General features: G+C 38.6%; 2 protein-coding genes and 1 long non-coding RNA gene across 11 annotated transcripts in view; 1 reads left to right on the forward strand and 2 right to left on the reverse strand.

Moving 5' to 3' along the window:
• Nucleotides 1–7,284, reverse strand: part of DNAAF11 (dynein axonemal assembly factor 11) — a 34,385-nt gene extending 27,101 nt beyond the window's left edge. For 4 of the 7 annotated variants that reach the window (XM_064397509.1, XM_064397545.1, XM_064397517.1 and 1 more), the window contains exons 1-3: nucleotides 7,194–7,236; nucleotides 3,452–3,619; nucleotides 1,442–1,519 (exon numbers count right to left, since the gene is read on the reverse strand). In XM_064397509.1, coding sequence (XP_064253579.1) covers nucleotides 1,442–1,519; nucleotides 3,452–3,619; nucleotides 7,194–7,221 — 274 coding nt within the window. In that variant the 5' untranslated portion in view covers nucleotides 7,222–7,236. Of the gene's footprint in view, nucleotides 1–1,441; nucleotides 1,520–3,451; nucleotides 3,620–7,186 lie in introns of all 7 variants that reach the window. The other 3 variants (XM_064397525.1, XM_064397531.1, XM_064397538.1) reach the window with 2 other exon arrangements.
• A 53-nt stretch (nucleotides 7,285–7,337) lies between these two features.
• On the forward strand, nucleotides 7,338–12,984 carry LOC135285376 (uncharacterized). Its single transcript, XR_010350251.1, has 2 exons — nucleotides 7,338–7,736; nucleotides 11,781–12,984. It is a non-coding gene; the product is annotated as an uncharacterized LOC135285376 (long non-coding RNA).
• Nucleotides 9,639–23,738, reverse strand: TMEM71 (transmembrane protein 71). Of its 3 annotated transcripts, XM_064397574.1 has the most exons (10): nucleotides 21,701–23,737; nucleotides 18,556–18,613; nucleotides 17,297–17,506; nucleotides 16,335–16,504; nucleotides 15,673–15,852; nucleotides 15,076–15,151; nucleotides 14,529–14,578; nucleotides 14,273–14,345; nucleotides 13,067–13,093; nucleotides 9,639–11,832 (listed from the first exon to the last, which is right to left on the reverse strand). In XM_064397574.1, coding segments are annotated over exons 1-9 (870 nt in total). In that variant the 5' UTR covers nucleotides 21,753–23,737; the 3' UTR covers nucleotides 9,639–11,832; nucleotides 13,067–13,092. The 3 variants fall into 3 exon arrangements, 2 of the variants coding, with proteins under 2 accessions (XP_064253644.1, XP_064253636.1); XR_010350250.1 differs by lacking the exon at nucleotides 14,529–14,578 and having other exon boundaries at nucleotides 21,701–23,738; XM_064397566.1 differs by lacking the exons at nucleotides 9,639–11,832; nucleotides 13,067–13,093 and having other exon boundaries at nucleotides 14,269–14,345; nucleotides 21,701–23,738.
• Nucleotides 23,739–26,081: the final 2,343 nt, after the last annotated feature.

The following is a 26,081-nucleotide window of genomic DNA, read 5'->3' on the forward strand; positions in this document are numbered from 1 at the left end:
CAATTGCTAAAGACAGCAGGATCAGTTCTGAGTTTCAGTTCTGAGTATGGTTAATCTCTGGTAATATTATTCAAGTACAAAGATAAATTTCCCAAAAACTCACTGCAAGTTAGGTTTTCCACTCTGTGGACTCAGCTGTCATTGTAAATATTTTATCACTGGTTAAATTGCAAATACTGGTGAGAAAGTGTTTGTACCAAAACAATTCATTACAAACAGAAACTCTAAATTAGATAACAAAATGCTGTGCAAAATCTTATTTTTTAATTTATTAGCCTCTCCTTTAATCATAATGTGTCCATGAATCATAAACTTGATTCTAAGAGTAAAAAGTTTAGCTGAGAGCAAGCTCAACTTTGATTCAAATCACTGTAATCACTTTCTTTTCTTGGTCTATCTGCTAAGTTTTATGCACAGTTGAGCTGTAAGAAAGTAAACAACATAGAACAATTTATTAGGGGATTTAAATAACCCAAATTTATGCAAGGGCCAATCCCAAAGGTTGTAACTCCTAAGGAAATGACAAATCACAGTAATAAATAATACAGCCTGATAGACTAATTTAAAATTTAGTGGCATGAAAATAAATGCAACTTTCTTAACAAATTCCCAAATATGTACTTCACTACCTACTTCACCATTTTCAAATTTGTGTTTAGTATATTTGCTTGCTTCTTATTTAAGCCATCCTCTTGAATCAGCTTGCAGACTTAAAAACACAAAGTAAACCAACCAACCACCCCACTAAACCAACAAAAGAAAAACAAAACAAACCAAAACACACACACACACACATAACCAACCAACCAACCAACCAACCAACCAACCAACCAACCAACCAACCAACCAATCAGTTTGTTTGGGTGTTTTTTTAACTGTTCCATTGTCAAGGTGGATAAATTAAAGATTCAGCAACTGGTCTAATCAGAACAGAGAAACAGAAAACAATCAAGTCATAAATTATTCAAGTAATATGCAATGTGTCTAGGGGTCACTCCAAGTCTTAGATTTTAATCTTGGAAAATGCCATATTTTGCACATGAAATGTGCAAAAGTGAGAGGATAAAGGATTAAACAAGATAAAACAGACAGGATTTCAACCACGAAAGAGAAAACAGTCCTCTGAAAACCTCTTTTAAAAAAACTCAGACCCTCAGTGCAACCTGTGCTGAGCACAAAACCTTCTTGTGTGTGACATTTCATTCCTGAAGATGAAACATGACCTGGAGACATTTAGGAAACTTCAAAGAGAAAAATTCAGCAGTAGGAAGTGCTTGCTACAAAGAAGAATTTACTGAAACCCTGCACCCAAGGATCCTCTACATATCCACAAATATCCATACAGGTGGGCATGCTTCATGGCTTCCCCTCTCTTTTGCACCAAGTCACAACTTAAGTGTTCTAATATGAAAAGGCAAAATGGCTTTTTTCAAAATCTGACCTTCCAGATTTTCAATTCTTTCAATGTTGTTCAAAGCTACATTTAAATATTCCAGCTTCTTTAGTTTGCTCACATTTTCTGTAACAAAACATAGATGGAATATTTCAGTTTTCAGCACTAGAAAGTATGATGGTTTCACTTGCTTACTTTCACTTGTTTACTTTACTTTAAAGCAACAATGAAGCAGAAAAACAGGAAAGGACAAATCAGAATATGCACCACATTACTGGAAATTAATATTTTAATGTTAATAAAAAGACAAAACAAAAAAATTTTCTGAAAACACAAAACAAAAAAGCAAAAAGAAATAAGGAAAGCTATAAACAGATTTCTATCACAAATCCATAAAACACATATCTAATTCAAGAGGAATGGCTGAGAAAGCAGAGTGAGACTTTCCATCTTGGGAAATGTGAGATATCTACAAATTCGGTGACATGAATCCCACCACAGTTTGCTAAGAACTTGGAGAGGTATTTTCTATATCATTCACAAACAAACATTGACATCAATTTCTCAGCAAGAACTTGTGCAGCTTAGTTCAGATGTTTGTTTTTGTTGCAATATTTCTGTAATGAAATGAATCTTTCTGTATTTCTGTATGATGTGAGAGCTGTGTTGAAGCCAGTGGTACCACTCACACACACAGGGGGTGCCTGAGGAGCTCCTGCCAGCTCATGAGGTGAGGCTGATCTCAAGAGCTGCATCAAGGTTTGCTTTAAGAAGAGAAAAGTCACAGCCCAACAGAGACAATAAAAACCATTTCTCTGTGATATTCAGAAGCATGCTTGGAACTGCTGTGTCCTCTGCAAGGAGATGTTGGTATCCACTGGGAACAATAACTGCTCAACTTCAATACTTTGTAACACAGCCCCTGTTGACAATGTTTTCTGTCATATTATACAAAAATATATGAATCAGCAAGTTGCATAATTTTCAACTCCCATAGTTAGATTATGGTAACATAGGAATTGCTAGTCTCAAAAATGAAATTGCTGAAAAAATTTTGTGTTCAAAAAGCAACAATCTGAATGTGGTATCCTGTGCTAACCTGAAGGAGACCTGAGTGTTGACAGAAAAACCACAAAATGAAATCTTGTGCCATATGAAGGGCTCATTAACAGAGAGAAAACCAAGTTATTTTAGTTCTTCTTGTGATGGGGCAAAGAAGCACAAAGCAGTTTAAAAAATCTTGTTCTCTCTGAGAGAAGATTCCTCCATGTTAGGAAATGCTAAATCTACATCTCTCACTTTAGAGACAGAGTTTCCTGATGAGTCCCTTGAGAAAACTTAAAGGATTTGCCTTACAAGTTCTGAGCACAGAACTTCCTCCTAAAACCTTAGTATTCTTGTCTTCCTCTTAAGGAACTTCAAAGACATATACTAATATAATTTCTGAACACTTCCAACTTCTTCTTGTTCATCTAGACAATGTATGTAAAATCTAAGCTTTTCCAGCCCAAGGCTTGATGCCACATCTTCCAATATGGAACTAAACCAGGCCATATGAAATTAGATCTTGTCCTCTGGTGCAGGAAGACAATTAAGGCTTTGTTGCAGAAAGTTTGGCTCATGCACACAAGCAAATATTTTATCTGAATAAAAATTATTTCAATGTTAACAAAAAAAATATGATTTGCATGAAAATGAAATTTTAAAAAGAGCCTCAAAGAGCTAATCCAGTGATATCAGAGTCCATGGTATGTGGTAAACTCTTTGACTTTCTGCCACAAGATGGGATATTTAAACTATATCCTGATTTTTGAAATTTTAATCCATGACCAGTGGTTCACACTCATATTCTAGTGACTTGTATCTCAGTAGTATATTTTTAATTTTAAACTTCCCTTGAAAATTTTTGAGCTTCTTAGAAATTTAATAAAGAAACCAGGAAAGGAACTCTTGTTAGGAACACATCCCCTTAAGTATAACAGAATACTATTCTTTTTCTGATTTCAAAATTACGAATGTGAATACATTTTAATGGAATCATACTGACAAAAGACTTACCAATTTTTGGAATTAGGTTATTCTGAAGATAGAGAATTTTTAAATCTCGACACCATTTGTCAAGATGCTCTAGCTTTTCTATTTCCTGCTGATGTAAAGAGATTTCTTCCAGTGAAAAAATTTCACAGTTGTTATGTTCTGCACGTCTTCTAACAAGATCTTCAGTGACTGAAAGAAACATTAGATGTCATATTTCCCTTTAATCATTTTCTGCCATCTGACTTATGAGCAAATTATAAAATCATTAAAATATTTTGTTCCACCATACCAAACAGCCCGGGAGGAATGATAACAAAAATAAAATCTGCCAGAAAAGATATCAAGACATCAAGTACTAAATATCTTCGACCCACTCTGCCACAGCAAACATCTTCTGTGAAACACAATCACGTCACCTGTAACTTTTGGAAAGATCCATATGAAAACTGCTGAGTCTTCCATAAGAATGTGATACAACCCTTGCAGAAATTAATCCAGCAGCCACTATTTTCAGCATAGCTTGGGTTGCAGATTGATTCATGTAGACAAGTAGTGGAGTGTTTTATTCTGTTTTATTTCCAGATGCCAGATGTTCACATCCCAGACAGCAGTGGGGGGTGGGGGGGAAGAAAACTACAGTGTGTCATCATATTCTTCCAGCAGCACAGCGTGCACAGAAATAAGTAGAATAAATGCTGAAAGGGGGCAGATATTTTTTATGACATAACTAACTCGTGCTTATAAATGTTTATGTTAGAATGAAATGTATACCTGATACTTCTTAGGCACTACCAGCTCATCAGAGCCAGCAAAGGAGTTTCAGTGGCTGAAAAACACCAGAGACCTGGGTTCAGTTATCTTGTTGTAATATTTAATGCCGGGCAGTCTTTCAAACAGTGAAAAGGCTCTGTATAATGAAGGCAAGAAAATTCTACAAGAACCAGTGATCACTTCTGAGCTGGATGCTAGAACTTTGTTACCAGCACACTGCACCAAAAAGTGCCAGCATTTTCCTCTCCTTGACAAGCACTGGACTATAGTGAAGTACTGAAGAAAAACACAGGGTTTAATCAAGTTAGCATTGGTATTTTCATGATTTTTAATGCTGAAAAAAAAGACAAACCTTATAAAAAGTATCTGAAGAACAGTAAATAAAAAGAAAAAATATATAAAGGTCTGTGAAATCAAACTTCCTACCATGCATTAATTAAAAGTACTATTTACTTCTTTGTCCCAGGGAGGTTTTGTGAGATCATCCAGTTTTATTAGTGGTCCTGGGATGGCTGCACACACTCACATGGACCAGCAAACTGTGTACCAATACAGCCCAAACTCTCATGTGTCTGTACAACTCCTCTATCTAGAGTCTTCAGGAAAGAGGTGAAACTGGTTGTATTTATATTATATGAATATATAATATACTCTAAATATATAATGTAATGTAATGTAATATAATATAATACAAAATAAATTATATTTATTATATTATGTTATTTATAAATGTCCAGACTTAAATCTCCCTTCTTGAAAGACTTTCACCTGACAGAATTAATTTACAGAATTAAATGTGGAGATACAGATATTGGTTGAAGGGGGGAACCCATCCGCACTTAAATCATGTTGGGAAAGGTGTCTTTGTCTCTTTTAACCACATTGAGCAGGTTTATTGCATCTGAACAATCATCTTCCCTTGCACTTGATTAAAGTAACAGAGAAAAGAGAAAAAAAAAAATTAATAATCGTGACTAAATACTTCAGTCTTCACAGTAAATATGAAAAAAGACTGACATTTCTATTAAGTTACTTGGCAAATCTGCTGGAAATTGAAAGAAAAAAAGAAAATCTGGATACTACTGTGTTTGGCTGCAGATTTTTTAGTGCCTCTATTACCAGGTAATTTTGAGCAGGAAAACAATATTCCCCAATTTGCATACATACACACTGGGGGCAATATTATGTTCTACACCCTTTATACAAAATGAAGTCATACAAACTATTCCTGAAAGCTTAACTACAGCCCAATTTCCATTTGCAATTCTGCAAAAATGTTCACTTCCATTAACAAATGATTTGTAAAGCAGAGACAGTCTTTCACAACAGAAGGTACAGTGAAGCTTTAGAAACCTAATTTGACATCCTGTTGTAGGGAACTGCCTGAATATTTGACATTTTGCGTAAGAACTAGTTCATTTAAGAGGAATGAGGGAAACAAGCTTGCAAGAGAAAACAAATATTACATAAAATTTTAAATAACAGCATCTCCAGGACACTGACGAACACACTGAACTCACTAAAAAGTTCATTAACCAGATTTTCTGGTGTTGTGTGCAGTAACAGGAGACTGGAGCAGCAACCTGAGAGATCACAGCTACTCCCAGGTTCCCATGAACACAGGAGGAAATGTGGGATGGCATCAATCAAATGGACAGAACAGATCTTGAAGTTCTAACACCTGGGCTTCCAAAAATTACATGTTTTACTAAAAAAAAGAAAGCAGAAATTAAGGATAACATTAAAGAAATTGAAAGAATAAGCAAACGGACAGCTGCAGGTGTATCAGGAGATGGTGGGGGAAGCTGCATTTCAGAAAAGTGAAGTATGCCACCATTACTTTATGACTCAAATTCATTTATTCAGGAGATAAAGTCATTCTCCTTCAGGCAGTGCCTGCTCCAAGAGGGCATCTGCCAGCTTCCTGCAGGGAGAAGGAGCTCCTGTCCAAAGCACTGCTTGAGCCCAGCATGGGACTGGCAGTCCAGTGACAATATACAATCAAAACAGATTACAAGAAAAACCACAGAGGAAGGGAACTCCTTTTTCATGAGTAAAAGGCGTGAGCACTCAGTCTTTTGGGTCACACTGCTGTACCTGTAAAAGACGATCAATTCATAAGTACCAGTATGGAGTGTTTTACCTCATTTGGGGTTTTTCCACATCTGACAGACCTGGGCTCTGACACAAGCCATCCTATCCAGCATCCCCCCTTGCAGGGGCTGGGCACCCCAGTCCCCACTGCTGGCCCTCTCGGGGCTGCTTTGGGAGCCAAGGAACCCCTGTGCTTTACAGGTGAGATAACATGGGAGTTATTGTCAGGGAGGAGGAAAATCTGACAATCATCTAAGGGAGGAAGGAGGGAAGGGAGCTGCCAGGGGAGTGTGGGGATGGTGGGGATGGGAGACAACTGTGGCGAGAGGGAACATGAAGCAGAGAATTGTTTAGATTGGAAAACACCTTTAAGATCATCTAGTACATCCTAGCACTGCCAAATCCACCACGACACCATGTCCCTAAATGTCACATCGACATGAGTTTTAAGCAACTCCAGGTGTACTGACTCCATAAGCAACTCCAGGTGTACTGACTCCACCAGCTCCCTGCTCAGCCTGTTCCAGCGCTTGAGAACCACTTCCACGAACAAATTTTTCCCAACATAAAGCTAAACCCCCCCTGGCACAACTTGAGGCCATCTCTTGCCCTGTCACACGGGAGAAGAGGGCGACCGTCCCCCGGCTACAGCCTCCTTTCAGGGAGCTGCAGGGAGCGACAAGGTCTCCCCTGAGCCCCCAGGCTGAGCACCCCCATCTCCCTCAGCCGCTCCTCATCAGACTTGAGCTCCAGCCCCTTCCCCAGCTTTGTTGCCCTTCTGCGGACACGAAGGAGGCGCGCAGGGCGCGGGGACATGAGGGCAGGGCCCGGGGATATGAGGGCAGGGCCCGGGGAGAGCAGGGGAAAGAAGCGGCGCTCTCCGACACTCACTGCGCACCATGGCCGCCCTCAGGCGCCGCCGCCATTGCCGGACGCGCGGCGCTGCCACAGCAACGGCCCCGGGCGGCGGCGCTGAGGGCGGCGCCGGAACCGCGACCGGCCCCCCGGCCCCGCGACCGGCCCCGCGGCCGGCCCTCCGGCCCCCCGGCCCCCCGGCCCCGCGGCAGGCGGGGATCAGTGTCTTCCCCTCAGGCATAAATCGCACGTCTCGTCCTTTGCATGACACTGCTGTCCTGCTCCTGCCTATCCGTCAGCTAGTTTGCCTCACACATTTTGGGCTGAAAGCGTGTTGTTTGGGAAAGCAGCCTGTTCCAGTGATTTACAGTCTTGTACAATTTTAGCATCGTAGAACAGTTTAGGTTGGAAAAGACCTGCAAGATCACCAAGTCCACCTGTTAATCTGACACAGCCAAGCCACCACTAAAACATGTCCCCCAGTGCCAGGTCTATACCTCTTCCAAATTTTTCTAGGGATGGTGACTTCACCTGTTCCAATTCTGGATCACAACCGGCATCAGATCAAAGTGGTGACATCAGGAAAGTCAGTCTGTATTTCCTACCTGTCTTCATTAACCTAAAGGTCTAATCAAACCTAAAGGTCATCTTCTACTAATGGGAAAGTCACCTATAAATTTAAAGAAGGCAGCAGGAATTTTTACAGTGGTCAAATTCATTTATTTAGCCCTTTACCTCTGATGTAAATGCAACTCCGCACAGCCACTCTGCAGCTTTTTATCTATATTGCAGATTAGAGGAGTATGAAGGTGCCATTGAGTTAAAGCTCCTGAGATTTGTGGAGATGATGAGACACAAAGGAGCAGGAGTAGTTTGTGCACTTTGACTCCATAGTATTTGTCCTGACCTATCTGATGGGATAAGCAACACCTCCACTCAGAGGACAGCGAGGTTTACACAGATGGCTGGATGTGACCCAGTACAGAATCACAGACATCCAAGAAGGGCCACCAATCCTCCTACCTATGCATCCATATCAAATTGCAGGCCTCTCAAATAATAATTATTTGCTAGTAATATTTTTTTTTGCTTGGGAGCAGAATTCACAATCAAAGTATTAATTTCAAGCAAGGAAAAAATCTTGTTTTCACTGTGTACAGTATTTTAATCCTTGTGTTTACATTGTATTACATTGAAATGCCTATGTTATTTGGTTAAGCTAAAATCAAGGGGGGAAAGTGTTCATCCTTTTTTTTTTTTCAGGTATCCTAGATGATAGTTCTGAAGAAAGGAATGTAAAATCTGCAATTAATTAAATTACCAAATAAGTGAGTTGACTTGATGAGTGGGATGACTTGGCAGGATGCCAGATGCCCACCAGCCTTTTTTTTTTTTTTTTCTCACTTCCCAGCCTCAACAGAAGATGGGGAGTAAATATGATAAGAAGCTCATGGATTGAGATCAGGGCAGGGACATCAAACAACAACTACCATCATGGGCAAAACTGATTCACTTTGGGGAAACTAATTTAACTTTTTGCCAATTAAACAGAGTAGGATAGAGAGACATAATGACAAATCTAAATCCACTCTCCTTTTATTTTCCCATTCTCCCCAGCTCAACTTCACTCCAAACCCTTGTAGCTCTATGTCCTGAGTTAAGCCACAGTTTGTTTTAATCTGTATGTACATAGATCCTGTTAGACACATTTAGTTCAGCTGCAGGACTTCTTCTTCAAGCAGGTAACTTCTCACTTGTGATGAGCACAAAAGTAGAATTCTCTGTACACCAGTGACTGAAAAGCTCTCAGAATGTGTTTGATTTTTTCTTGTGAGGAACGGGGTATTTTGTGACTCAGGGCTAAATTATTCAGGAAGAGAGTAAGCAGCACTTTGGAGCATGTGTTTGCAACACACTGGTCCTCACCTGGTGGTCTGGCACACACAGGGCAAAGCTAGGTGCTGAAGCATGTTATTTGCTGTGTTCTTTATTTCCACACAGTTTCTGGTTTTTTTTCTTTTTTAAAATATGTACCAAGAGTTTTCAGCAGCACAAGCCTGAAATCTTATCATGAAGCAATGTACACGCCAGAGACAATGTAAGGAACCACATTACAAACAGGACATTGGAGATGAGCAGGAAGAACAAGTTACCTCTGGCATGCCTGTCCTGAAGAAACTCAGTTTACCATTTAGTTTAATACATTACAACTTTATTTGCTACATGTGTAAAACAATGCAATATGTTTTTCTATGCAATGACAAAAATAAGCTTTATAGCATTATTATTACAATTACTAATACAGACGTATTTTGAACATGGCTTGACTTTGTCCATACATTCAATCATGTAAGGTGCTCCAATCCCAGAAAACTGATATCCATGAACAAATCTGTTGAAATGCTGCAGCTCAGAGTCTCAGCTGGTGTAAATCAGCTGATTGATACCCACTCAGAATTTAAACCTATGTATTTTTATTTATTTCATATTGAATTACTGTTTTTTATTTTATTTTTCTATGGTGCTAGGTAATGTAGTCACCAGTACAAAACAAGGCTTTATGTTTGCACTAAAGTACCAAAAAACCCTCCCGCAAAGAGCACACAATCTGCAGGGCAGGACATGTACTCACAAATAAGAAATTCACTGAAATATATGCAGTTTCTAACAGTAACAATCTTCATTACTGAAAAACACTCTCAAACACAAGCAGAAATGAGAACAGGAACAATTTTACTGATATAGAAATGCCAGAGAAAAGGGGAAAAAAACCAGCGTGAGAAACCATAAAAAAAGAAACAATATAAATGAAGTAACAGTTTTGCTTGGTGTATATAGAAACGTGCAGAGAGGTTTATAAAATAGTGCAGCCAATTCATAAAAATGTACATCAAAAAGCAGATTTTGCAGACCTGGACTAAGTGGTCATAACCTGTATTCTGTACCATGTAGTTTATTCCATATAACTTAAATAAAAGATTTTAATTTTTTTTATGGTTTGGCTTCTGTGACTAATGTTTTCAGGATAATTACAAACCAGACTTGCTCACAGACCAGGAATATTAAAAATTGGGGAATGGCATCAATATTATTATCTCCCACATGAACATTCCCCCTGTAAAGCAGTACATGATATATACTCAGGAATTACTCTGAAACTCAGCTGAACACAGCTGAAGTAAGAGAGAATAAGACAAGGTGTAATGATAAATATCATATATATTTAAAAAGCAATAAATTTTATTAAAAAATGCATAGGGGGTATAAATTTACATCTCATCGCTTCTATTTGATTCTTTTCTCTAAATAAGGTGCTATATTAAAGGGAAGTAAATGTTTAATCACTGGGGACAAAAAAATCCCAAAAATTCTAGGGTTTTTTTTCTCTGTTAGTATATGTGTAAGTTAATCACTAATCAATAAGTGGTTTTACTGTGAGAGAATTATATTCCACAGTTATCCTAGGCTTGATACTGTAGTTACCAGAAGCTGCAAATACTCACTACCTCTGAAACTCTGGATTTACACACTTAGGTTGGAAATTTTTTTTCAGTTTTTCATCAGAAAAATCCTGGCTTCAATTTTTTATCTGACAGGAAAAAACATGATTGTGCCTTTTTTCAGAGAAAAAAGATGAAGCATGTTTTTGTGTCCATAGGAATATACAGAAGGGAACTCCCAAAGACAACCAGTCTGGTAACTGACTAGAACGTTGTTAATTCAACATACACAATTCAAATCTCAGGGAAGGCAGATCTTAATAGATCCTGAGCATTTTATTTTTAGCCCTTCAACTCCAATTGAGAAATTGTCCCAGGAGTTCTCTCATTCCAGATGAGAACAATTCTAATTTACAGTTTGTATTTATTAATAGACAGATTATAGGAATTTATTGTAAAGCTTTTTTTTTTCCAATCTCAATCAGATTTTTCTTTGATAGTTTACAGTGAACTAATGAGCTGATGGTGAACTCTTCTGGTTTTCAGAATAATTGCTTTGATGACTGCAGGGTAATTACAGTCTTAGACTTTTCTCTCAGAATGGGATTTAAATTTCCAGATTATTATTTCAAGAGATTATTTAAATACTAAAAAACTTTACAATCCTTTATTTTAAAAATATTTTAGTAATGGACTTTTTACAATAGGAATAAAATACCAAACAAAATATTTACATGTTTTACATAGTGATATTTACTCTCAGTTGTCTCTGTACTTTTAAATAAAGAAGAGGAATTATTTAACACTTACAATATTATTCAAGTGCATTAACTACAAGCAAATATGAGGATGAGTATTATAAAGACTGTTTTAGTTCCATAATATATCAGTTATCACATTTACTCAGCCACTATCCAAATCCATTATCTTTGATGCATGTTGTAACAAGAAATTAATATATAAAATATGGGATTACATCATTTTTATAAAAAAAATATTTCACGGGAATTACAAAACACTTTTAATATTATCAAGATAAGATACTACAGATATAGCACTTATTTGTGTGATTTCTTCCAGGTAGTCACCAAGAACTAAGGCCTTGCATTTGAACAGAAGAAAAATAAAGCTGAAATTCATTATGTTTTGGAGGAAGAATGCTATCAAATCTGGTTTTTTTTTGTCCACAGGAACATGTAACCATGGCCATAAGGAGGTATCCAGGAGTTCAGTGCTGAAGAGCTGATGAAAATAAATTGGAGGAGGAGGAGGAAAAATGAAAACTGTTATTGAACTCATTTCAAAATGCACAGAAGTAACAACTCTGCTTTTAAGTTTATACAAAGTGCAAGAGACAAGCATGTTTTTAACTGTGGAAGGTCCTGTCTTGCAGTAACCTGTGTCAATCTGTGTTTAGTTCTGCCACACAACAAGTGCCAAGTTCTCTACTCCATCCTGTTGGACCTGCTTTGGTTAACACTGACAGTGGCTTTCAAAACCAGAGTGAGCTTTCAAGCTCTGGTGTTTCAGCCCTTGCATAAACAGTTCCACTGACTTTAAGAAGTGCCATAGGTGGTGCCCCCAGCTTGGCACACTGTGAGTAGGACATTTTTGTCACCATAGGCAAAGTGATCAAATGCCTGCACTCCTTTCTAAAATGCTTTGTTCTCAGGATTAACAGCCTCCTTCTAAGAGCTGAAAGAAAGGTTTTCCAGGTTGTATCTGCAGCTGTGCAGATGCCTTTAGATCTCAGAAGCTGAACTGCACTCAACCAGGAAACTGATGAAGAAGGCTGTTCTATCCCTACTACAAGGAACACAAACTGGGCACAGCTCCACTTGGTTCCTTCTTTTCATTTTTAACTGTACAAAGTAAAGACATAAAGGAAATAACAGAGCCAGGACTGGGATGACCAACTCCAAGTACAAATAAATCAGTGCTCTTCTTTTAAGGGTTTGAGCTGCAGCAAAGCTTAGAAGTGCTTGTTAAACAGAAACTGGAGTGTGAGGGTGAGGAAAGAGAATAGGGAAGAGAAGAATGTCTAAGTGTTTTTCAGATATTCTGGACCAATTCAAGTTAATGCTGCTTCACTGCTTCAGTGGAATGCAACCAGCTCAGAACAGCACAGCACCTGGTCCCGCTGTTCAGTTCACACTTGGGAAATGGAAGACTTGTTTTGCTTGTTACTGAAAAAACATGTTTTCTCTGGGCTGAAGTACAGCAATTATTAACAGCTTACTCTATTTAGACAGTGCTGCCAGACAACAGAAAGAAAATATACAATCCAATGCAATAAAAAAGGAGTGGTAGACATCCAAGTGGAGTAATTTGCAGTGAAAACTGGCAAGGGTCCTGTAGTTAAACCTTCTTTTAATAAAAAGTCTATGGAACCTTTCTGGTATGTTTGGATCCTATTCTATAATAGGATTCATCCCCAAAAATATTGAATTCTTTCTAAATTTAAACATGTACTCACCAATTGTTCTTTATTTCTTACTATTTTCTGTAGGGAAAAAAAGAATACATTTTTGTATGTCTTGATTTAAGTCATAGTTTCTTATAAGTATTATACATTATCAGTAGGTCCTGTTTGGCAAATTCAGCTAAGCTGCAGGACTACTTGTTTGAGCAGGTAGCTTCTCACTTGTGATGAGCATAAAAGAGGCATTCTCTGTATACCTGCTGCTGAGAAGCTCTCAGAGTGTGTTTTTCTCTTGTGAAGAACAGCTTTGTTATGACTCAGGGCTCAGCTATTCAGGAAGAGGGGAAGCAGCACTTTGGGGCATGTGCTTCAAGCACAATGGTTCTGACCTGGTGGCTTTGGTAAAACCAAAGTTTTAGGGACTAGAGACATAGCAACAAACTGATACATCATCCGTCAAAAAGTGAGACTGTCATTGCACTAGGGCTGTCCAAGTTGTGCCTTGGTGTTTCTGACTTCCAGTGTACTCAATTCTAAGGCTGTCTGACAGATTGTCTTGGTGCCCCTTGGCATGCACTGATCTCCTGAATCCTGACAGCTTCAAAAACAAAAAAGATCCTCCTGAGCTTCACTTTCAGCCCATAAAAATTCAGATAAACCCAAACTTTTTAGTCTTGGAAGCATTTTGTATTTTAGACATTTAGAATTTTGTGGTGCAAAAAAAGGTGAAAGAATGATAATTCATAAATCCAGCACATCCATACTTGCTTTCAGCATGGAGGCCTATGTGTGAGCTAATGGTTCATTGGGTTAGAGAGGCCAGATTATATAAATTCTGTAGTCCCTGGGAGTTGGTGATATGACAAGCATCACAATTAGCTGGTTTTATTTTTCCAGTTAAAAAAAAAATGGCTAGGTGTGGTGGCCTGGGTGCGGACTTCAGTGCAAGGCTTGAAAGTGCACCTCTGGAATCTTGAATTACACTGCTTGGACTGTGTCTGCATCATGTTATGGCAGATTAGGTTTACCTCCCTTTTCTGCTACAACATTTAATGCACATTATGAAAAAGCAGGTTTTTGAATTAACAGAAAGTTTCTATGAATACAAATCAGTAACTGGAAAAGCCAACTGCTCTATCAGTAACTTCAGATCCCACCTTCTATCTTCTGACATGACAACAACAGGAGGAATCTCCTTCCTCTTCGTATTATAAAATTTCTAAATTACTCTCTTCATCACATGGCACTGGAACCACTTACCAAAACTTAGTTGTTTTGAAAAATGTATCAAGACTGAAGAAAGATGACACAGTAGCATCTTGGGACAAAAGAACTGTGAAATTAAAATGCAAAATGCTGTAATGGATTGAAGGCTACATTTGTCCCCATTTGACCATATACTGCTCTTATTAGGATCAGAAAGACCCAAGGATATACATCCAAGGAAAGAATTTGTTCCTCAGATGTGATTTAGTAAAAAAAAATTATGTTGGAAATAAAGAAATTCTATACTTACAAACTAAAATCATCAGCAACAAAGTGGCAGACAGTCCTCCCAGAAAATATCTGAGAATGTAACAATACCCAGAAAGGTTAAAAAAAGCCAAGGGATGCATATTGGGTTAAAAGAGGTGAAACCTGCTGGGAGGAGGAGGAAGGGTTCTTGCAGATGAACCCTCTGAACTCAGGTAGGTGAACTGTAATTTGAAACTTTAAATTACGTAAACTGTTGAAGATAATCTCCCAGAAAGAAAGACCTCAGCATTCACACTGAGAAAAAAACCCACTTAGAAAGACATGGATCTGTTCTGATTCTTTTCAGCCTGCCAAAACCCCTGTCAAAGCACACTTGGCAAAGTAGCTTTCATATCTGCATACATATTTCTTACTTTTGTGCATACCTATATAGCTACTTGCCTGCATTGACTATCATGTGAAAATATATTGTCACAGTAAGATACGTACAACTTTGAAAATGTGACCCTTAAATTAAGTTTTATTCACCATTTGAAATGAAGCAAGCACTTATGTGAGAAAAAGAAAATAAGAGAAATAAAAATTACCTTGTACACGCTGAAATGATTAAACACGTGATCAGTGCAACCATCTGAGAAATGACATTTTGCACTGTCCTGGATTCTAAAATAAAAATCAGGAAAATAATGGGTTTTAATGAAAGTAAATATTTTACAGGAGGTGTTTGCAAAGGCTGCCTTCAGCCTTTGAGACCAGTCTCTTCAGTTGCTTTTAAAGAGAACTTGCCTGGAGTGATTCAAAGCAGAAACCTAATTTTCATGCTCTGGGTGTCTCTCAGGAGTCTTTTTCCCCCACAACTACAGAAACACTGTGCCCTCCATGCTCTCAGAAAACAAGCCTTTCTGCATAATCGCCTGTTTCAGTTTTTGCTCCCATGCCCTTTCCTCCATTTTCCTCTTCACTTCTTTTTTTTTTTTTTTTCCTGAAAAATGTGTGAGGGAAAGATGTGAGCAGGGGGTAGTAATCAACTAAATACCAATTTTATAATTTTTTTTTTTAATCATTCATTTAAAATATTTGTTTTAGTAAATAAATTCTATTCTGCAAGGGGTCAGACCTATATTTTTAATGTATTTTCACTTCACTCTAAAAATGAGACATGCTGCAATAAGAACATAACATACCTGCATTGCTCCAGTTCTCTTCATTTGCATTTATCATAAATGAAGAGCAGGATTTTGAAGCACAAAATGGTTCCTCAAAATGAAGAAACTCATCATCTTTGGTGAGAAATGCTCCATGAGATGCTGGAATTTGCCTTTGTGACACATGGTTATTACATTCAGAAGAAAAGCATGAATCACCTACAAGAAATGCATGCAAGAAGAGCTCTGAGACTTTGTATTAATGAATTTAGGAATTAATTACTGAATCACAGGAGAGGTTGCAAATTGTTATGGGTAGGGAATTGGTGGGTTCCAATGTATGCAGGAGGAAATGTGCAGAGTAAAGACAAAACTGCATAAAGCATAACAGATGAAGTTATTGAAAGAGCCAGGTGAAAGCAGACAGTGCCAGGTATTAATCACACCAGTAAAAAACATTCCTGGTGATGACTTTGCATTCAAATTCAGTCAAAAAATTACTTTTTGGCACAGAGGTCTTTGCAGACTCATACTCAGTTTGAATGCCAGGAGCTCTATTTATCCCTTAGAATTCTGTAGTTCTTTCTATCCTTCACCTGCACACCTTGGCAGACAACACCTACATAACTTCCAGAAAGAAATATCCAATTCACACTAAACACAGTTGTATCTTGATTACCAGGTACCTGATCAGGGCTTACCAATATCATTGTGACTGGCTTCTAATTTTCTGCATCCATCAGGCCAAGGGTCCTCTACATGGGAGAAATCCATCCTGCTGGGAATGGTGGAGCTGAGCCATGAGCTGGAGGCACTGAGACTGAACAAGCTGTCAAGAGAGCGACGGATTTTCTTCCTTCGCCTGAATACACTAGAAAGAAAAGATATGTTGCCAAGGAATAGAGCTAATTATTCTTGTTGAGCAGGGACAGAGCTCTAAAGCTTGCAGGAATGACATGGAAGAACCAGATTCTGGGTGCTGCTCCCAGCCCTGTTCTTGACCCTGGGCACATCACCAGGAATGGCTGCTGCACATGACAATGTGTCAGGGAACGTAATAACAGCAGGGCTGAACGTGCTGTTGTGATACCAGGTACTGTGGTACCAAATGATATCACAGCTACTGCTCTCTGATAGTACTTTGAGTGCTACCTGTGATTTTCACTGCTGTATCCTATTTGGGGTAGTCTAAATCCATTGAATTCCAGGTTTTTTGAACTACATTTTACATACCTTTCTACATTGTTGTTCTTCTGAATCAGGAGATGTTTTTCCTTGAGTAAGAAATCCAGTAAGAATTTTTATTTATATATATGTGTGTGTGTTGTATACAAAGATTTTTTTTCTTAGTTCTTATCAGAGTAACCCCATTGGCAAAATGAGCTGTAACTCTCTCCTTTTCCGTTATTGGACGCAACTTCAATTATAGCAACAACTCTGCACTAAAGAGTTTTTAGGTACTAAGATGTGACTGAAAATTGGGTAATTTCATTCACTGCACTCTCTAAAGCAATTGAGATGTTCCCAATCAGAAGTAATGCTGGTCTTATGCTGAGCAAAATGTAGACAGACACAAAGACGCCTCCAGACACACCTCTAGAAAAGGCCAGAGATGTGAAGGCAGTCACCAACATGGAGTAAAATCTGCACATAGTTCACTTACCGAACTAAATTCTCTTTATATGTAACACTTGTGTGGGATGGTGTCAGTGTTATGTTGCCTTCTTCATCAGACAGAAAACTGTCTTCTGTCAAAACATAATAACCATTAGAAAGCAGTCGAGGGCTGCGGCGGCATGTAGGAAAGGAGCCTGTCAGAGGACTTGTGGAGCAGCCATAGGCAGGATCATCATCCAAAAAGGCACAAGCACAACTGAAAAGGAGAAATGAAAGCCTCTAATTTAGAGAAGGTCTGGACAGAGCAAACCCATGATTTGATAGTAATGAATTTACATTTCAAGCTGATGGGGACTGGTAATGACATAGATTTAAAATAATTGATGTAATGATATTACTCTGTACTAGGGGGTTTCAGCCAGCTGACGTGTGCACCACATGTTCCAGAGCTTCAGATTACAGGAGGGATACATGCCAGGGGAGCATTTCCTGAAGTATGGAGCCAGCTTGAGCTCAGAAGTGCTTGGTGTGTTTCTGTGGCAGTGCTCTTGGCCAAGGAGTCCTGCTGGACTTACACCGACCTAGAGCCATCAGAGGCATTCCAGTATCTGGCTTCTCTGAGTTCCTCTACATGGCAGAATCTGAGTCCCCCTAAGCCAGGCAGGATTTATTGCTTTTTTATAAACTAGCCATACTTGGTGATACATGACTTTTAATTCTCGCAAATCCTAGAATGCCATGCAGCTGGAACAACATGGGATAGAGCCCATTGTGATAGCTCCATCCAGCACTGAAACACAATTGACTTTGGGATTAAGTACAGCACAGAAAAATATACTCTCTGGTATTTAAAATAGAAGGGAGTACTGACAGAAGTGAAAGGATCTAAAAGTTGTAGACATTCTACTTAGTTTGACTAAAATTTAATTTATGGCTATACCTTTCCCCTTAACACCTATAAGTTCCAAATTGCCATGTAATGACATCATGGAAAGAAAGGAAGACACTGGGTTGATTTAGTGTCTGACCTGTGTTTCAGTAAGAGGTTTAACTACCCCATATGGCATGTCACAGAGAGATACCATAATTTCAGTGTAGGGAAAAGCAGATGGAAGACAGATACTCCAAAACCCTGTAATTGCAAAGCCAGTGTTTCCAACCTCCACAGCAGTACTTCTGACTTCCATTTAGGGCAGTAATTAAATTATTATCAGCACTACATTTCTCAGTGGCCCAAAAGGACTGACATACAAAATCTATGCCAAAACAAAAATAAAATTAAGCAAGTGTAACTTTCCTTAATACCTTGGAAAAATATGTCTTGAGAGGCTGTGTCTATGTTCTTCATTAAGTGGTGTTGAACCTGCAAAGACAAAGGTGAAATAAGAAGGAATTGTTATCATATTCACTGACAGGTAGCTTCTGCATACCAGAAAGATAATTTTTAAAAAAGCTACAAGTTAAAAGAAAATTAAGGCAAGAATTAGAGGAGACAAAACATATGAAGGAACTGGGGAAAGACTTAGTGTTTATAGGAAACTCATCTCAACCAGGACAACACAGAATCAGAGCCAACAGAAATCAGATATTTGTACTCTGCCCAGATAACAGATTTGAGAGAAATTATTATGATGCAAATACAATAACTGCAGTAATTTTAAGGTGTTTTATCAGAAATCTGCTTCATGCCAAAGCTAGAACCTGAACTGGCACTAGATACAGAGAAGAATGGAAAGGCCACCATTACCACGACATTATATTTTTCAGATGAAAATTGCAGACATAGCACAATGAGCACAGGCATTGCTACAGTGATAAATATTTGACAGTAGTATTGTGGCAGGAGACTAAGGAAATAGGATTTGTCTGGATTACAGTGGCTCAAGTGTGCAAAGCAGTGCTAGATGTTCCCACCTGGTAGAATCAATCTTACAAAATATGAGCAAGGCCTGTGCATAGGGAGAATTTATGTCTATTATTACATGAAAAGATAAAAGATATAATCTTTCCCTATATTACCTTGTCTCTCCTGCATCTTTAGAGCTTCAGACTTGCAACACTGTTAGTAAACGCCCATCCTTCACCTCTGAGAGGAGACAGGGCCAGGAGAATTTTATATTTTTACATTCAGTTATGAGCTGAGGTAAAGAAAAGCCATGAAGATCAGGGTTTCCAGTTTGGTAATCTTGTTTAACCTCCTTGGGAGCTCAGTTGTCAGTCACAGACTGGGTGTGAAGGCTGACTCAGCCTTGGGACCAGGCAAGGTAACGAAAGAAGAGAAGCAAAACCTTCAGGGTATTTTTTTATACATCAGTCCCATTAACCTGGTCCCATGCATACTGTTTCTCCTACCATTTTGAAAAAAATAATCACTTTAACATGAGTGAGTTATGCTCTAATGGCAACAAAAATAACTTGAGAAGGAGAAAATGGAAAGAATTTGGGGAAAAGTACAGAGAGATCAAGAAGCATCAGTCAGAACTCACAGAGCAAGTTGTACAAACAATGGGACCAGTGGTGTATTCCATAGTTTGACATGTATTAGAGCTTTTTTAACATACAACTACCTCCTGAAATAATTTCTCCTATTTTAGGCAAAATCATGATTCTTAAATGTGCAAAAATCATGATTGCAAATGTGCAAAAAATCTTATTTTCAAAACAAAGAAATGCATTCAAACTCTAGAAGAAAATACAGAAAGTACTCAAAAAGCAGTTTGTGAATCTGGATATAAACTAAAACCAGCAAAATCCTAAGTCTTATCAGTCAAAAAAGATCCCTTCCATAAGGTATTTATTTTATTTAAAACTCTGACAAATTTATCCAAATTTATTTGCTCCTGGAGTTGATGCAACATGTGATGTTCCATACATCTCGAAAAGGACTGTTTCATACACCCTAGGGTAACAGGGAATATAGATTATCTGTGGAAGAGTTTAAAAAGAAATGGAAGCATATTTTTTTACTTGTTTGAAAATCAGGATGTGTAAGATAGCATCAGCAATATAGAACAAATTATTAGTTATAATGTATTCTCACTTAGGCAAAAGTAACTGATTCTAGGGCAAATTTGTTTGAAAAGCATATATAGAAGTATGTGTCAGGATCAGTTATATCTGTCATAACTCTTTAATAATGTGAGGGTGAAACTTTCCAGCAACTGAAACCCACAGCACAGCTGTATTGCACGCAATTCTTTCAGTTATGATAATAAAGAGCAATGTCTAAAAAAGAATAACTTTTAGGAGTGGCAGCTTTCCTGTGGGGTGGTGCTTTCACTAGAAAGTGTTGACACATACTGGTCACAGTGGCAGAGCAAACCACAGTCCTTCTGTTCCTCATTTGAATTCTCTCATAACTTTGCAAGGTATATCTCTGCAGGTTGTTTATTTGCCACCCTCCAGAGAAATAAAATTTAAGATAAAATAGAATATATTAATCTGTTTCTAAAAGAAAGTGAGCAATTTACACGTGCAGATATACTACTGGGGAGGCGAGGCATTTCCCTCTTTTCAAGAACAGTTAATAAGCAGCTGTAACTTGCTTTTAAACTATTTTAAGTAACGATAATATCAAGCTTCTGTGAACAGTCATGGAACAGGCAGTCCAACAGATTTTTTTGCTGCCCGTGATCATGAAAATTTTTGGCTCATGCATAATGAAGAGAGTTCTTGAAAATAATTCAGTCGATGGAGAAAACATGGCAACATTATGTTGTAGACAATGCTGCACAGTGTTCTGCTTTCATTTAATATTCAGTCCTATTTCTGTGCTATTAATAGTGTGAGAAGCTATAGTAATGACATAACAAAGCTTCTCAACCACCACTGTACAATGGAGCAGTGGTATTGTATCTGTAATCCATGAAATGATCCATCAACACAGCATGTCTAAACTATGGCACGAGAAAAAGGCAACAGCTCTATGAAATCTCACTAAAAGCGAATCTGAGGTGAATGTGGCAACATTTTATGTCAAGGATCCAAATAAAAATTTAAGGCAACAACCCCCCCTTGGATTTCAAAACACACAAAAGTTCACGTTGTAATATAAACAAAAAGTCATTGTCCAAACCAGTCAGTTTTAACTACCTTTCCCTCCAAAAATCAAATTAGTGTTTAAGCCAATGATGCCTTCAGCGTACAATCTAAATATTTACATTAGTACCTACCAAAATATAGTGCTAACTATTCAAACAGCTGAAACCCAGCCAACTAGTTTTATTCTGTTTAATCTACTAAACACAAGTGTCTACACAGAGTTTTATTTGTTCACACATATCAGTTATTTTTGACGAGCAGTTTTGTCTTTTCTCCCTGCAGGTAATGGTAGCAACGTTCACAATACCGCGAAACTTCCTGAAGAGCAGCACAGAAATTAATTCAAAGCTTAGCTATTCCTCAGCTGACAAATATATTAAGAGATAAATAAGTCTAAAATCCTTCAAACCTGGAAAATCCATTTCACAATTAACACATGCGTGCAAAATTTGTCTCTTCATCAGCCCGAGAGCCCGTGGGACGGCTGGTGGAGGCTGTTCCTTGAGCAGCTTCCTGGGAGAGCTCAGCCCTGGCTCTTCGCAAGGGCAGGTCTAGCAAGTCCCCTGTTTCCTTTTGAAAACAGCCCGTGCAATCAGAGGCACAGAGCCCGAATGAGGTCATGTTTCCTGTAGAGTAGCCTCACATCAGAGGCATTCGTTCTGAAGAGCAGACCGAAGATAAAGATTAGCCCATGAACGCTCCTGCCGGCTGTTGTGAAAGAGAAGAACCTCTACAAATAACGTCTCGATCCAATGATTGCACAGAGAACAAAGACAGAACATTTTCTCATCAGTGACACACAGTTTTGTTTCAGATTTGCTTTTCTACCTCACGCAGAAAACTTTTAAGTTGTGTATACAAATCATTCCATTTGTTGAAATACTTGTGAGCCTGACAGGCTTTGATGTAAGAAAATGATCCAGTTACCAAAAAAAACCCCACAATAACAATACATTTTGCAAAAGTGCTATTGTGTAGAAGATACATTTAGTCAGAGTTCAGAGCTACATTTCACAGCTGAAAACATTACTGCAAATATATGCCATGCAATGTTAATAAAAATTCCACAGAAAGGAGAAAGGAATAAAGCCATTTGTAAACACAGTCATTGTTGCATGCTAAATGTTTCATACTGTGTAAGGTATGCATTCATCATACCTTAAAGTATAAAAAATAAAGTCAAATCCACATAAGAGAAATGGAGCCTGAATAAGATATCCTGGCAATCAAAGGATTTGGCTACAGAACTATTATATACAAAAGTAATATAAATCAGCTGCTTGACACTGAATTGTACAGCCTTAGGGGGTAACACTTCATCTCCAAATAGATAAAATGATCTAGTAGTTTTCTTTCCTGATGTCTGTATGTATCACTGACAAAAAAATGAAACCATAAATCTAGTAAAATATGATTGATTTTATGATAGTTTGTGGGTTTTTTCTCCCTTGGAGAAGGAAAAATACTTCCACTGATTGAAAGAATGTAAAAACCTCACCTCCCAGAAAAGGAAACAAAAATAGGAATTAGGCAATTAGGATGTTGCAAAAGATCTTCTGTTTGTGAGTTAAACTAAAATTTTATGATCCTTTTGGTCAAACATAAAAATAGGGACATAGTCCATCTTCACATCAGTTCTTTTAATTTAGTGGAATTATGTCAATGAGGAAATTTAGTCCAGCACTATTTCCATGGATGCATGGGCTTCATCACAGCAGCATTTCCCTGGCCACCCTGCCTCTCTACAGGCAATGAATATAAATTCCCAATGATCTTTAAAACTAGGTCACTTACAGAAGAATGTCTGTACACACAGGAATCTACTCCTTGGGCATATTTTTGGTCTCTTTTCTTATTATTCTCAACAGAAAGAAGTTAATTCCAAGCTTGAACTGCTTTTCTGAAGGACATTGGCATTTCATGTTTTTCTATATAGTTAAAATATATTGTGTCTATATCATATTCAGGCTTGGAGGTGTTGTCTTTATAAATCACTGCTATTTGTATCTAAAACTCACTGTTCCACAGGCTTTTGATGCATAAACTTCATGCATTGGTGATTATTTTATAAGTGAATTCTTGACTATAGTTAATACACACACACAAGGGTTTATAAACAGCTTTTTGTTCTTCACTCTGTAGCTCCTCAAATTTCCTACTCCACCAACACACCCTATCTCAACAATAACCAGGTTTCCAATTTTACAAAATGAGTAGACCAACAAGCTTATTTGCAGTAGTTTTATGCCTGTGGCATGCATTACAGTCAACCCACAAAAGGAAGGAAATTAGAAATTACGATACTAAATAATACCCATCTTTGTACACTTCTCTCAGGCTCACTCTGCTTTTGATGCAACAGATTGTGCAGGGTCTGACAGTCCAAGAGAGGTGGGGCTGGGGCAGCTCCATGCCTGGGGTCCCACCAGCATCGAGCCAGTACCCCTGGGAGGGACAAGCAGAGTGCATTTATAACCAGGTTACACACACAGCTGGCAACGCAGGCAACAGGCACAAACAGAGAGAGCACTCCCACAGCACCAAGAGCCTCATCCTTCTCACCCCTCTGGCTGAGCAGTGCAGTACTCTAGTGAGGATACACACACCTGTACACATCCCTCCAGCAGCTGGGCTCAGGAGCTCTGTCTGCCCAGCAGCTGCCCCTGGATCCCAGCCTCACCAGCTGCATGCACATGGACATTTGAGCCCCCAGCCCCACGGCCCAGCTGGGGGTGCAGACCATCACACACACAGGTACAGCTGGCTGGGATTGCCCAGGTCCTCAGCAGCCCACAGAGAGACCCCAGCCCATGTGTGCCATGCCCCAGGCAGCAGCTCCTCTCAATCCTGAGGTGCTCTGGCATTAACTCATCTGGGTGGGTTCCATGCCTGGCCACAAGGGCTGAGGCTCCTCTGGGACAGGCCCAACAGACAAAGTGTCCCTTCCTCTGAAAACTTAATTCAGGTTCCCACCTGCCTTTGTGCTCCCAGGCTCCTCTGGCTGATCAGAAAGGCTTTTCATGGGCTGATGGCTCCTGGAATGGGAACAGCTGGGTGCAGGGAGTTCTTTGGTCTCCTCCCCACACTGTTGTGCTCCCACTCCCCCCACTCTGTGCTCCTCTGTGAGGGTGCAGATGAGTTTTTAGCACATATTACACCATAACTTTGCCATCTCAAGGGCCCACTGCAACTCAATGCAGAGTCCTGTTATGCTAAACACCCAATTTTCAGGAAGGGTATTTTCTGGTAGAGTGAATTGAGTGGCCATGGTGAAGAGAGTGGAGTGCTTATTGATTGAATGTAATTGAGAGTAATCTGATGCTTCTGTAACTCTCTTTGAACCTCCTGGAAATCTGACAACCTTTAATTGTCCACCAGCTTCAGTAACCATCAAATCAGGCCATTTTTCCTATATCACAGGCTGTGTCAATATTGTTTATATAGTACTCAAAAGTGAAAAAAAAAAAATTCTTTGATATCTGAAAATTTATTGAAAAAATGTTAAAAATCCAGCAGGGGAAAGGCTGGTCATGAGAATCTCTGAGCAGCCTCACTGGGTCAAAATGAAGGTCTATGAAACTCTCCTTGCCTGCAGTCTTGCTGCAAGGCAAACTAAGACCCATTTTCATTCACCTTGGTGAATGCTAACGTTTTAAGCTAAGTGCATTCCTTTATAAAGCAGAAACACTTAGCAATATTTGAGGGACTCTGGTAATTCAGAAAAAAAATCTCACAAAACTAGATATTTTATTTCAATTTTAAGAAGAGGCTAATCCTGCACTAAGTTAGAATTTCAGTGCAGGTTACAGAATTGTCACATCATATATGATTTTAATAACCTTATCAGGTCAACTGTATGAACAAAGATTAATTAGCCTGAACCAAGATTAAATTGCCTTGAAGTGGAACAAATCCATTTTTAATGTTATCAGATGGAAATCCCATCACACTCTGTCAGAGACTTTCTAAGTTTCAGGATTGATTTTTGCCCCGAAATTCATTATTTTAACTTAATTGTTCGTGCAAAACAGGCAAAAAAAGGGCATTTATTTTTTGCATGGTGGAGTACAATAAATAGACCTGTAAAATTTGGAATTAGCTCTGAGCTTGCTGTTACACTCATACTGCTCAGATCTCAAGAGTTTACCTCCAATATTGCTACATCAGCTACCTCTGTATTATATCACAGACAAAGTCCAGATGGACAAAAAATGTTTAAAAAGGATCTAAATCAAGTAAGACTGTGATGTACAATGATATTTCTCTGTACAAAGCCATGACCAGTCTGTGTGATATCTTCTTGCTTCTTGATTATGTGGTACCATAGAGAAATTTCTTTGGTATCAGAACCTGGTGTAGACATGGGAAAATGCCACATCATGATCCAAGAGCAGTGTAAAAATAGATATGGAGAAAATGCAAATGCTTCCATTAGAATCTGTAACTCCCCCACCGTGCATCTGAAAATACTGCTTTAAAACCTATTTTATCAGAGAAAGAAAACAAAAGGAAGAGTTTCAAATCAATCAGCCAAAGCAGAATTTACTCAAGGTTTCTAATAGAACTCAGGTGAGTCCTCACTTCATAAATTTCCTCAAAAGAAGATCTAACTGTTATGGAACAAGAAGGTAGGAACACTAAAAAAAGCAACAAACACACAGATTTATACTAAAAGCTGTCTGACTCGATTTTATAAAGGATGACAAAAGTTCATGAGTCAGCACACTGCAGTGTCTGCTGTGACTACAAGCAGCCAGGGCAGAGTCAGCTGTTGGCCAGTTGTGCTCCAG

Source organism: Passer domesticus, chromosome 1, assembly GCF_036417665.1.
Source record: "Passer domesticus isolate bPasDom1 chromosome 1, bPasDom1.hap1, whole genome shotgun sequence".
NCBI classification, from domain to species: Eukaryota; Metazoa; Chordata; class Aves; order Passeriformes; family Passeridae; genus Passer; species Passer domesticus.

What these genes read in the sequence shown, in the direction of transcription:
- TMEM71 (XM_064397566.1), bottom strand. Translation starts at nt 21,752, where the DNA reads ATGAAGAGACAAATTTTGCACGCATGTGTTAATTGTGAAATGGATTTT. An exon ending in ATCATTTCAGCGTGTACAAG is followed by an intron (nt 14,579 to 15,075) that starts GTAATTTTTATT and finishes TTACATTCTCAG; the next exon opens with ATATTTTCTGGGAGGACTGT. An exon ending in GTTGCTGATGATTTTAGTTT is followed by an intron (nt 14,346 to 14,528) that starts GTAAGTATAGAA and finishes TTAATTTCACAG; the next exon opens with TTCTTTTGTCCCAAGATGCT.